Raw genomic sequence first — 14194 nt, forward strand, 5'->3', positions numbered from 1 at the left:
TATTGCCCCCTAGTTACAATAAGTTTTTAATGGAATATCTACATAGGTGTACAGAGGCCTATTATCAGTAACTATCATTACTGTGTTCCAATGGCAAGTGTGTTAGCTAATCCAATTTTATTTCCTCTCTCCTTCAAAAGCAGGCTATTTGGGTGGTCCCGTGTCAGATGTACAGAGCGGTTGGTACAGCCGTTTCTTCTTTGTTCCCAAGAGCAATGGAATGCTGCGTTGCGTCCTAACCTGAATATGAGTGTTTTAAACAAACACCTCACAGCTTGCAAGTTCAAAATGCTCACAATTCGCCGGCTATTGCAGTCGGTGCTTCTCAGCGATTGGTTCACTTCCATAGATCTGAAGGATTCATATTTTCATGTGGCTACACATCCTCCCTACAGAAAGTTTTGAAGGTTTAATTTCGAGGGTGTGGCCTAATGTGTATCTGTTCCTGCTTTTCAGGCTCTCCCTATCGCCCTGCACCTTTTCTATGGTGGTGGAGGCGGCTTTGGCACCGGTGCGATGCCAGGGGATCAGATTATTGGCCTATCTGGACGATTGGCTGGTCATACAGGTGGAGCTCCACCCTGCCACGCTGGTTTCCCATATTCAGTCTCTGGGGGTTCATAGTGAATCACAAATGTTGTTTCACTCCGGCTCGGCGCACTCAGTTACTGGGTCTCGTTCTGGACTCGGCTGAATCATGTGTTTATGTCCCAACAGAGGAGGTTTGCGTTTAGCTACGAAAAGGAGGATGCACAGCGACCTGCAGACCATACCTCCACGTCACTGTCCTCATCAACGATGCCAGTCTCCCATACATTATCTCCTGAAGGTGCCAACCTGAGGACTGGGATAATTCGTTTTTATCGTCATTGTTGTTTTCATATCTACCACTCTTGACAACCAACCGTGTGTCTGAATGTGGGGAAGGAACTGTGTTTGTTATGCCCACAACTGGAAGATACCGCACTCTTGATAGGGGTGTGGATCAGAAAACCAAACAGTATTTGGTGTGACCATCATTTACCTCATGCAGCGTGACACATCTCCTTCACATAGAGCTGATCAAACTCTGTTCACAACGTTGACATCCGCAAACCGCTCACCCACATGTGGTCTGTGGTTGTGAGGCCGTTTGGATGTACTAGCAAATTCTCAAAACCAATGTTGGCTTAATTAACATTCAATTCTCTGGCAACAGCTCTAGTGGACATTCCTGCAGTCAGCATGCCAATTGAATGATTCCTCAAAACTTGAGACATCTGTGGCATTGTATTGTGTGACAACACTGCACATTTTAGAGTGGCCTTTTATTGTCCCCAGCACAAGGTGCAGCTGTTTAATGATCATGCTGTTTAATCAGTTTCTTGTTATGCCACACCTATCAGGTGGATGGATTATCTTGGCAAAGAAGAAATGCTCACTAACAGGGATGTAAGCAAATCTACGCAACAAGTTTGAGAGAAATAAGCTTTTTGTGTGTATTGAACATTTCTGGGCTCTTTTATTTCAGCTCATGAATCATGGGACCAACACTTTACATATTGCGTTTTATATTTTTGTTAAAGTTTTGTTCAGTGAAGTTAGATTTTAGCAAACACAAAAACCAATACCAAGACCCAAAACTCGCAACATCTATAGGGACGTATATGTCTCCCCACTAACAGACACCTAAGTCAGAGCCCAATCTAGTAGTCTTCGTGTGCTTGAAAAGTTTGTAAATTGCATGACGTGTTCTTTCTTCTGCCAAGATGAAGAGAGAAAAATTCAGGAAATGAATGCGAGCTCTAGTATTATAGCCAGAAAAGAGGAGCTTCCGAGGGTGGGCTTGGCATCCATTTTTCCTGATAGTTGTGATTTCAGTTTTCATGTGAATATGATTAGTCGTTGACTTTCCATAGTATATTGTATCGAGTTACTGCCTGACGGGAACAATAACAAAGCAGAGTCCCCGCCCCTGTTTTGGTAAAAAGATGAGGGATGGGGCTGGAGCAATGTAACCACTCTTAAATTCATAGATAGTGCTATGGTTGCAAGGACTGATCATCCGGGATATCAAAATTAGAGTTTTAACCATGTTTTGAGGCTATATAGTGTTTGTTTAGATTGACTTTTTTTTATAAAACATTGGAGTAAAACAAGTTTATCTAAGACAGTTGATCTAAGCTCATGAGGCATTTCTAAGTTACATTCTTCAAGAATCAATGGGTACATATTGTATAATACATTTCTAAATCAAAACATGTATGCAGATTGCCCCTTTAAATGCTTTTCCATTCTGTGGGCTTGTTCAACACTGCAGCCAAATGACCTATAAAGAACCTAGCATCATAAATAACTACTCATTATTATTTGCAGATCCGTCAGTCACAATTTACTCACGATACATTACTGTTTTGATCCTCTCGAACATGGGTATTGTGAGACTGATAATTCGACAACCGTGACTACAAACGAAGACGACCTCGAACTTCACCAATCTAAAGCATTGATATTATGGGTGACGTTCAATTTGAGAAGGTTTATGCACATCCAGTAGATTTAGCAGAGACTGTAGTTCATCTAAATTGATTTTGTATTTCGCTTTTCAATCGGTATCATGTGCAATAGCAAAACACGTATTAGTTCACTTTGTGTTTTTGCAAGATATCAAAACTGTTTTAAAATGCACAGTCTGAAAGAAGGAGAAACGAAGTATTTGTCAGTGTCACTTGTGTGGAGCGAGCGATACAAGCATTGTTTTGATGCGACATCATGTAATGTTGACGTGATGATTAGCAATTCAAAATACTGATAAATCAAATAACTTACATTCTGAACTTGGACTATAACATATCAAGAAACTGGAAAAGGTTACAGCTAGAAATACGTTTGTGCTGTCCTTGCGACACAGACGACGGCTGGTGAGTCTTGAGTTCTACTGTGTAGTAGCTAGCTAGCTAACTTTAACTAGCTAAATCCCGACATCGCCATGTCATTTTGTCACGGCTGCCGGTGGCTATGTCGTAAACATATAGCTAGCTAGCTAGCTATCGGTTAGTTAGCTATAGTAGCAAATTCAATGACAGTTATGTTTTAGCCACAGATGAAAAGGGAAACGTTTAGCTAACCATATGGAAGACTGTCGCTAGCTAAATAGCCATTCTGAAAATTCAAAATTGCACTTTATGTTCATCTCGTGGGACACCAGACGCAGTCACTTATTTCTAGCTATAGTACAGCTTTTTTCTGTGGGAACGTAATCTCAATAGAGCGGATAAATATAGTTAGGATTCGATGTTCTGACTTCAATATCGATTTGTCTGTCTAGAGAGAGGATGATCATTTGCTGCAGGTTATGTTTTGGGACAGTGCTCTCCAACCCTGTTGCTGGAGTGCTACCGTCCTGTAGTGTAGGTTTTCACTCCAACCCTAATCATTAGCTGGTTGATAAGATGGGTGAATCAGGTTAGTTACACCTAAGTGAAACCATTCAGGAGGATAGCTCCCCAGGAACAGAGTTGGAGTGCCCTGTTTTGCGATAATGTTCTTGAGTGGCCAGACCAGACGATCCAGCGATTTAAGGTGGTGTAGAGATAGAACCTTGCACATAGTAGATAGCTAATGATAATGTATGAATGTCATAAGCGCATTTTAGTCGATATCACAATTACAGCAAAAAAAAACATCATTTATTCCTGTCAGTGTCTAATTTTATTCCCGCCGCAACGATGAGGATCTCGTCACTGCTGCAGATCCACCTTAAATTTGATGTCGTTGCTCATGCAGTCAGCAACGTCATAGGATCACTGGTGTGGTGCTATTTTTTTTTTTTTTAGATGAGGGTGACTTAAAAAAAAAAAGTGACTTCATATTTTTATCACTCAGTGTGTACCGACAGATCTAGCCAATTGAATAATTATTAAAAAAATGCATCCTCCAATTGCAACGTCTGCCTATGCCCACACACAGGCTATTGTCTAAATATTTGTAATACTCTCAAACATCGAGTTAGGCATAGGTTACCTAATTTCAAAATATAGGCCATCATCACTGTCAATCATGAATGATAATTATTAATGTTTTAAGATGGTGTTAAACTATTACCCTTTCTCGTATTTTGTTTCAATCAAAGCACATATTCTGCCTAGTGCCACGATCTGTGGAGTTTTGGTGCATGAGAAAGAAATGACTATTCGGTTTCAGCTAAACCATTCTAAAATCTCATTAGAAAAGGAGGTGCTTTTGGTGTAGCAGGAATGTTACAGCCCTATGTTGGTATTGTATTTGGTTATGTAACACAACATTGATTATTTGATCTAGCTTTACTAAACAAGCACCGTTGTGAGAAGGGACAATCTTCGATTTGTAATAATAAGCGATGAGTATGACTATTATAGGCATAGGCAACATATCTTGATGAAATGTAATTTTAAAGGGATATTTTAATTAAAAGGTTCTGAAAGTACAGCGCCAGGATTGTGCAATGATGTCAATTAAAGAAGTTGAACCAACTTGTGGTGCTGAAGGATCGCTCTTCCATTTGGCCAGTTCAGGATCAAACAACAATCATTTGTAATAGGCCTATGACTATAGCTATTTGTAGGCTATAGCCTAATGTAAATACATATAGCTTAATATCATTGCACTATTTGCAAGGAAGGCTTTATTGCGTGTAGGTCTTACATTGTATAGCACACGCTGTATTATAAATACACTTTGATTTGATTAGCTTGAACACATGGTTACAATAAATGTTGCATTCAGAAAGTATTCAGACCCCTTGACTTTTTCCACATTTTGTTACGTAACAGCCTTATTCTAAAATGTATTAAATCGTTTTTTTTCCCTCATCAATCTGCACACATTAGCCCATAATGACAAAGCAAAACAGGTTTATATAATTTTTTGCAAGTTTATAAAAATAAAAAAAACTTAAATGTCACATTTACATACAGCACCAGTCAAACGTTTGGACACACCTACTCATTCAAAGGTTTTTCTTTATTTTTACTATTTTCTACATTGTGGATACAAGATGATGTTATATTTATGCACCAAATGGTTGTTTTATTTAATAGAGTAAGGTTCTTAGGACTGTCTCGCTCCTTTCTGAATTAACTGAGAGGAGTCTTTATGGAACTTGGACTGGCAACTGATTAAGTGATGGCTTGGTGATATAAAACCTACAGCTGGCATTCCATAGATCAGATGTGGTGGGTCTCACCAAAATAGAGAGAGCCTGGAGGAACAGAACAAAGGCCTCAGTATTCTTAATTGTCCTGGGATCTGGGAGACAACACCAGAGGCAGATGACCAGAGGATGAACCCAAAATGGCTTATGGTGCCCCCCAATCTATATGGGATGGGTGGAACCAAGCATTCTGGTATCAGCGATATAAACTGTGCATTGTCTGTGAAGGGTAGGCTCTCGGTCCGATAGTCAAGAATGTTGAGTCGATGGTTTCATTATTGAAATAATTAATCAACATTGAATAAAGATGATTGTTTGAATGGAATATTCCACGTCAACCTTTGACCCAGCCTGAGGTCCTGAGCGCTCTGGAGCAGGTTTTCATCAAGGATCTCTCTGTACTTTGTGCCGTTCATCTTTCCCTCGACCCTGACTAGTCTCACAGTCCCTGCCACTGAAGAACATCCCCATAGCATGATGCTGCCACCACCATGCTTCACTGTAGGGATGGTGCCAGGTTTCCTCCAGACGTGAAGCTTGGTATTCAGGCCAAATAGTTCAATCTTGGTTTCATCATACAAGATAATCTTGTTTCTTATGGTCTGAGAGTCCTTTAGGTGCCTTTTGGCAAACTCCAAGTTGGCTGTCATTTTCATTTTTACTATGGAGTGGCTTCTGTCTGGCCGCTCTACCAGAAATGCCCGATTGTTGTAGTGCTGCAGAGATGGTTGTCCTTCTGGAAGTTTCTCCCATCTCCACAGAGGAACTTTGGAGCTCTGTCAGAGTGACCATCGGGTTCTTTGTCTCGTCCCTGACCAAGGCCCTTCTCCCCCAATTGCTAAGTTTGGCCGGGCGGCCAACTCAGGGAAGAGTCTTGGTGATTCCAAACTTCTTCCATTTTAAGAATGATGGAGGCTACTGCGTTCTTGGGGTATTTCAATGCTGCAGACATTTTTTGGTACCCTTCCCCAGATCTGTGCCTCGACACAATCCTGTCTCGGAGCTCTACGGACAATGCCTTTAACCTCATGGCTTGGTTTTTGCTCTGACATGCACTGTCATTTGTGGGACCTTTATATAGACAGATGTGTGCCTTTCCAAATCATGTCCAATCAATTTAATTTACCACAGGTTCACTCTAATCAAGTTGTAGAAACATCTCAAGGATGATTAATGGAAACAGGATGCACTTGAGCTCAATTTCAAGTCTCAGAGCAAAGGTTCTGAATACTTATGTCAATAAGGTATTTTAGTTTTTTATTTCTAATAAATGTGCACACAATTATTAACCTGTTTTCGCTTTGTTATTGAGGTATTGTGTGTGGATTGATGAGGAAAACATTTTATTTAATCGATTTTAGTATGAGGCTGTAACGTAACAAAATGTGGGAAAAGTCAAGGGGTCTGAATACTTTCCGAATGTATCGTACCGTTTTACAGAATAAAATAAAGAGAAGGCAACTATCAATTCATTGCATTTTAATCTATGCAATTACATTCTATCAAGTCATTTGACCAAGTAGTGAACATAAATCATTACTATGTAGACTTGCACAGCCATAAAATCAAGTGTTTGGTGTGGTGTATTCATGCTTCTCAAAAACTATAACCTAAATGCATTATTACCTCCAACTTGGCCCAATTCACATTTGCAATTGTCTACCCTGACATTCCAAGCTAGAATGGTCCTTGTGTCTCCCTTTGGCCACTCTGGTTTGGGAGTCTTCAGCAAAACGTTGTCGCCTTAAGAAGTGGTCACATATTGTTCAGGGTTCCACTGTGCAAGAGGGTCCTTGGAGTTTTATGAACATCTTCGAGGCAGACACACAGTGAATTACTTTTTTCCCATCGTTCTGATTGGCCAAAGTGGGCAAGAGTCTTACTGGCCTCTGCAGTGCACACAGGTAGCCTAATAGTTCATTCTTGCCACCGCCAGAGAGAAGACAGGGAAGAAACCACCAATTTACCTACCTCTAGGCTGCTATACATTTTTATTTGTCATTCTATAGTTTTTCATTGAATTTAAGTGGTAATTAAATATAATTTATTTTGAATGTATCAGAATTAATTTTCCAGAAATAGTTTTATAAGCTCAGTGTATTCTCGAGTCAAAAGGGAAGGAGCCTGCGCTCCGGCAGCACGACACCCCTGCAGAGGATTGAACGGAGGCTTTCTTCATATATCATATGCTTTACACAAATATGGACCGAGACAGACCGTAGCGATTATCAAATTGGATGCTTCACGTGACGCCATTAATTCCTATGTGAATTGAAGCCAAATTACGTCAGTTAAGCTGGCGTCTCAGGGAGAGTTTGAGCTACTCCAGGAAAATATGTTGCAGGCTAGCTCAGTGCTGCCCCCTCTTGTTAAGTACTCTACATGACTATTTCAGCCACACCCATTGTTGATAGGTGTATAAAATCGAGTACACAGCTATGCAATCTCCATAGACAAACATTGGCAGTAGAATGACTCATGCTGAAGAGATCAGGGACTTTCAACGTGGCACAGTCATAGGATGCCACCTTTCCAAAAAGTCAGTTCATCAAATTTCTGCCCTGCTAGAGCTGCCCTGGTCAACTGTAAGTGCTGTTATTGTGAAGTGGAAACATCTAGGAGCAACGGCTTAGCCGTGACGTGGTAGGCCACGCAATCTTACAGAACGGGACCGTCGAGTGCTGAAGCGTGTAAAAATTGTCTGTCCTCGGTTGCAACACTCACTACCGAGTTCCAAACTGCCTCTGGAAGCACAATGTCAGCTTGTGGCTGAATGGAAGCAAGACCCCGCAGCAATGTTATAACATCTAGTGGAAAGCCTTCCCAGACGAGTGGAGACTGCTATAGCAGCAAAGGGGGGTCCAACTCCATATTAATGCCCATGATTTTGAAATGAGATGTTCGACGAGCAGGTGTCCAGATACTTTTGGCCATATTGGTTCAAAGACATATGTCTTTCGGGTCTATTAGAAGCAATTATTGGTACCATGATTGTCATGATTGACATTTTTCCATTCACTATAATGGGGGAACCTGTTTTCTGCTAACAATGCCTGCCGTACCGCGGTCGGCCTTGAACTTCCGTGACTTCATTGAGAGGGATCAGTCGTTCAAATAAAATGTCCTTGGTAAACAACAGGTTTACCATGTAAACCAGCAGGCCTTTACCATGTAGACTAACAGTGAAATGCTTGCTTACGGGCCCTTCCCAACAATGCAGAGTAAGAGAAAATAGAGAAGTAATAGAAAAGTAACAACACACAATAATAAATACACAATGAGTAACGATAACTTGCCTATATATTATATATATTTATTATTATGTGTACCAGTACCGAGTTGATGTGCAGGGTAATTGAGTGCATAGGCAACAGGATAGATGATAAACAGTAGCAGCAGTGTATTTAATGAGTCAAAAAAGTTTGTGCGTAAAGGGTCAATGCAGATAGTCCAGCTAGCTATTTGGTTGAATATTTTATGAACTATTTAGCAGTCTTATAGCCTGGGGATAGAAGCTTTTCATGTTCCGGTTGGTTCCAGACTTGGTGCTTCGTTACCTCTTGCTGTGCAGTAGCTGGAGTCTTTGACAATTTTTATGGCCTTCTTCTGACACTGCCTGTTATAGAGGTCCTGGATGGCAGGGAGCTCTTCCCCAGTGATGTACTGGGCCACACGCACTACCCTCTGTTGCTGTCGGCTGCCAAGCAGTTGCCATACCAAACAGTGATGCAAGAGGCTCTCAATGGTGCAGCTGTAGAGTTGTTTGAGGATCTGAGGGACCATGCCAAATCTTTTCAGCCTCCTGGGGGGGGGGGAAGAGGAATAGTCGTGTCTTCTAAACGACTGTGTTGGTGTGTGTTGACCATGATAGATCCTTAGTGATGTGGACACTGAGGAACTTAAAGCTCTCGACCCACTTCACTGATGTGAATGGGGGCGTGCTCGGCTCTCCCATTTCCTGTATTCCATGATCAGCTCCTTTGTCATGCTGATGTTGAGGGAGAGGTTGTTGTCCTGGCACCACACTACCAGGTCTCAGGCCTGCCACCGTCACGTCGTCAGTTCTTCCCTGGTTCCACGAAACTGTAATGTTTACCACTGGTCATTTGTATTTTCTGCCAAAGGCTTTTCTTGCTGATGATACGGTTATTCAAAATAGATGGTGTTGGGGTTGGGGTTGCAATGCCACATCTTTAGGAATAGAAATTAATAGAAACAACCTCAAGGAGGAAGGTGAAATGACCAAATGCATGCTGATAAACAAACAAAGCAGAGAAATGGTCTGCAGAAATTGAAGCAGTACGTCTGGCAGTCATCCAGAATACCTAGTGAGTCAGAAAAAGGAAAGGTATCGTTGTGTGTGTGTGTGAATAGGTTTGTGTGTCCCCTCAGTGACACTGACGGTGGCATGGCTACGGATAATAGTCAGTGTGTCAGTTAATGACCCATTGCTGCAGTGACAACAATGCATTCTTATTCATTGGTGCTGGCAACCTTGTATCTGTTGAAAATATGAACTTGAATGAATGTCATGTCAACATTTGGAAATTATCAATGTGCAAAATAGCCCAATGCTAGCTATTTGCCCAGGGCATTAGAACGTGTGTGGGTGGGTGGGTGTGGTGTGTGTGTGTGTGTGAGAGAGAGAAAGAGAAAGAAACAAGCCCTGTTATGCAGTAGTGGTGACATTTTAAGATGCTTCTCTATCAGTTTAAAAAGTGAATTTGTTGAAGGAGCAAAAAGTAATGCATCTCACACTGATACATACTACAAAGTCTCCATTGAGTCTATATAATCTATGGCATAGGCCTCATAGAAGTGGACAGTGGATTCCTAAAGTGTAAGCTAGGTCTAGGTTATCACGGCATGAAACTTACTCTGTTACCACAGAACCAACGTAAGATAGTGTTACCGTTATCCAGTTGTAACATAACTCCACTGTTATCGTAGTACCCCACCCTCTCACACACACTGAAGTACAACCTTGGCCAGGTGAAATGCTTTACTGTCAAGATGTTACTGCCAGTAGGCTCCCAGAACAAGCATACAGTCACAGCAGTCCAGTTTGCCAAAAATATGTTCAGGGTGGATCCCGAAGGGGCCCAGGGCCTGGTCTTTTACAAACATGGCTGTAGAGTCCAAATGGTTTGAACTACAAACTATTAAAATCTGTATTAAAAGCTGAGACTCTCACAGAGCTCACAAGCTTTTACGAAGAAGATAGGAAATCCCAGGACATAGTGTCTATAGTACTGTAATAAGCTCACATAGTTGCTTTCACAAACTCCACACAGTTGTCACTGACTAGTTGGATGTTGCCTTTATAGAGCAAACAATTTATGTACTTACAGAATTCATATAAATTCATCTTTATCTGTTTTTTGCTTTTGGTGGACCTTATTTTTAAATTGACATTTGTCAACAAAACTCATGAATGTACTGTTTTTGTCAAATAGTTTTGTGTTCTGCTTGTAACCCTGGTTGTCCTGAAAAGAACATGGTAAAACACTTGTGAGGCGAAGTATAAGGGCTTTACATATAAATGAAAGTCAGATAATGAAAAGCCAAATCTTTTTCTGGGGTCACAGGACTGATAGGGTTAACCGTTTTAACAGTGGTTATCTTTCAGACTGGTTACACCCCCAGAATGCACAAACTTATGGCATGTGTGTACACACAGCCTTCAATCAACAAACATCCAGCCTATCAGAAAGGTAGGCTATATTGACAACAATATAATTTCCAGCAGAATAATTTTACAGAACCTTGGTGCAATGTCTTCAGACATCCATCCACCATTACACCCATTCCAGTAAAACAACCTTATATTTTGGGTTATGACGGGGTTAGACCGGGCTGGTTAGCTGAATAAAGCTGACGAGGCATTTACAAGTGATATACTAAGAGTCAACAGCTGTTCAGGCTAAAATGGCAGTACATATCATGGTGGGCCTTTTCATGAAGCCTTCATAAATATTTTAGAAGGCCTGCTGTAGATGCTTTAGATTCTAAAACACTACTACGAAAATATACCGCATTTGGTAGAAAGAGGACCAGATTAAATGACATTTTAGCCACTTGTGGCATGACACGCACAGTTGAGAGGAATGTAAATATTCATTATAACACGATTCTACAGATTACAGTATAGGGCATGTAGATGCTTATGCACCATTTTAAAGTGTGTTCTTAACGTGAGAACTCACTGGATGATAGAGTGTGTGTGTGTGTGTGTGTGTGTGTGTGTGTGTGTGTGTGTGTGTGTGTGTGTGTGCGCGCCCGCGCACATCCTTCTTTACCCCACACACCCTGCCAGGAGCTGCAGCTGACAATGAGCTAAGACTTTATTCTATTATATACATAATATATCAAGCTTGCCTTATAAGCAAGGATAACATTGAACAAGATTACATGAGGGATAATCAACAAGAGGCTATGCGTTCTATGGAAAATAATGAACTTCCACTGAGTTATTTTCCAGAGAACGCATAGAGCCACAAGTTCACTATGGCTATAATTTAACACATTTCCCACTAGAAATGTGTTCATCCATAGCTAGCAAGTTCACTAGATGGCGACCGTAGATGCTTTGGTAACCAAACACACAGACTTGCAAGTTTAGCTAACCAAACCATCAGTCCTAGTCAAACTAACTTGACCTGTATTGTACTTTTGATTTGACATACATGATTAGGACCTAGCCTACATCAACATCTTCAATGACATTGACGGACAGTCTTAACGCAAAGTAGAGTGCTATACAAACTAACCATGCTGGCCTAGCTAACCTACATTTTGGTATACCTGGCTGTCATGATTGTACAGTCAGTTGTCATATCTTTCACATCAGCTACTATGACTGTTATGACACCTGTCATGCCTATTACAGCAGTAAGAGTTTTTTTGATGACACAAACGGTCACATATGACAAAACAGAGATCTATCGAATTGGGTCAATTTAATAGGAATGAACCTAGGGCTGCAAAATTCATTCTGGGATTTCTAGAAAACCTGGGAATCTGGGTAAAATTCTTAGAATTTGTTGATCCCCTTGTGTTGCAGTCTCCCAGAGTGAGGCCCAGGCAGGAGCCGGCTGCAGCGGAGCAGGGCACCATGATGGAGGGGGGCATGCAGCTGCTGAACCGTGACGGCCACAGCATCTCGCACAACTCCAAGCGCCACTACCACGACTCGTTCGTGTCCATGAACAGGATGCGCCAGCGCAGCTTGCTCTGCGACATCGTGCTGCACGTCTCCAACAAGGAGATTAAGGCACACAAGGTGGTGCTGGCATCCTGCAGTCCCTACTTCCACGCCATGTTTACAAGTAAGTATCCCTCCTCCGAGTCCGCACCCACGGCTACTGAGACTGCTCTTCTGTTTCTCCACGCCTTCACAAGTGTTCACTACTAGTGTTAGTCACTCACTTTGAGGCACCGTCTCCCCCTCTTTACCATGAACAAAGTGGTGTGAGGGGTTTGTGGGGATTATTGGTTGTTGCTTGAATGCTCAGACATTGAACTGCGCTACATTTTGCTCAATGTGTGTGAGTGGCAGTGGCACCTCAACTTGTGAGCAACACCTCATTTGTTTGCTTCCTTCCTCATCAGTGATGACTTCCTTCCTTCCTCCCTGTTGTCTGTGTGCGTTCTTTCCTGTTGGGGTCATAGATCACCAGGTGAGGTGTGTCCCAGTTTTCCTCCTCCCTCCTGCAGCTCAGACTAGAGCCTTGTGAGGGTATGAGGCTTTAAGACTCACCACTAGACTAATTTTCAACTGACCATGCTCTAAACCTAGGCCTATTGAAGTCTGCTGATATAGTGCCTTCGGAAAGTATTCAGACCCCTTCCCCTTTTCCACGTTTTGATACGTTACAGCCTTATTCTAAAATGGATGAAATACAAAATAAAAAACATCAAAATACACACAATACCCCGTAACGACAAAGCGAAAAGTTTTTATTTTTATTTTAGCAAATGTATACATTTATTTTCTTTGCATAAGTATTCAGACCCTTTGCTATGAGACTCGAAATTGAGCTCAACTGCATCCTGTTTCCATTCCTCACACACCTGTCTATACGATGTAATTTACAAAATAGCCTCCAATACCCTACTCAACAAATTGGATGCAGTCTATCACAGTGCAATCCGTTTTGTCACCAAAGCCCCATATACTACCCACCATTGCGACCTGTATGCTCTCGTTGGCTGGCCCTCGCTTCATACTCATCGCCAAACCCACTGGCTCCATGTCATCTACAAGACCCTGCTAGGTAAAGTCCCCCCTTATCTCAGCTCGCTGGTCACCATAGCATCTTCCACCTGTAGCACACGCTCCAGCAGGTATATCTCTCTAGTCACCTCCAAAACCAATTCTTTCTTTGGCCGCCTCTCCTTCCAGTTCTCTGCTGCCAATGACTGGAACGAACTACAAAAATCTCTGAAACTGGAAACACTTATCTCCCTCACTAGCTTTAAGCACCAACTGTCAGAGCAGCTCACAGATTACTGCACCTGTACATAGCCCACCTATAATTTAGCCCAAACAACTACCTCTTTCCCTACTGTATTTAATGTATTTATTTTTTTGCTCCTTTGCACCCCATTATTTTTATTTCTACTTTGCACATTCCTCCATTGCAAATCTACCATTCCAGTGTTTTACTTGCTATATTGTATTTACTTTGCCACCATGGCCTGTTTTTGCCTTTACCTCCCTTATCTCACCTCATTTGCTCACATCGTATATAAACTTGTTTATACTGTATTATTGACTGTATGTTTGTTTTACTCCATGTGTAACTCTGTGTCGTTGTATGTGTCGAACTGCTTTGCTTTATCTTGGCCAGGTCGCAATTGTAAATGAGAACTTGTTCTCAACTTGCCTACCTGGTTAAATAAAGGTGAAAATTAGGTCCCAAAGTTGACAGTGCATGTCAGAGTAAAAACTAAGCCGTGAGGTCGAAAGAATTGTCCGTAGAGCTCCGAGACAGGATTGTGTTGAGGCGCAGATCTGGGGAA

General features: G+C 41.7%; 1 protein-coding gene across 4 annotated transcripts in view; it reads left to right on the forward strand.

Annotated features, from left to right (window-relative positions):
- The first annotated feature begins 2272 nt into the window (after nt 1–2272).
- Nucleotides 2273–14194, forward strand: part of LOC110491835 (kelch-like protein 17) — a 31756-nt gene continuing 19834 nt past the window's right edge. For 2 of the 4 annotated variants that reach the window (XR_016487226.1, XM_090202574.1), the window contains exons 1-2: nt 2407–2900; nt 12234–12498. Coding sequence is in view for 3 of the 4 variants with exons in the window: in XM_090202574.1 (XP_090058700.1) it covers nt 12285–12498 (214 nt within the window). In the remaining variant the exon portion in view is untranslated. Of the gene's footprint in view, nt 2901–12233; nt 12499–14194 lie in introns of those variants that run through there. The other 2 variants (XM_021565625.3, XM_090202576.1) reach the window with 2 other exon arrangements.

Source organism: Oncorhynchus mykiss, chromosome 16, assembly GCF_057628025.1.
Source record: "Oncorhynchus mykiss isolate SJ-2025 chromosome 16, ASM5762802v1, whole genome shotgun sequence".
NCBI classification, from domain to species: Eukaryota; Metazoa; Chordata; class Actinopteri; order Salmoniformes; family Salmonidae; genus Oncorhynchus; species Oncorhynchus mykiss.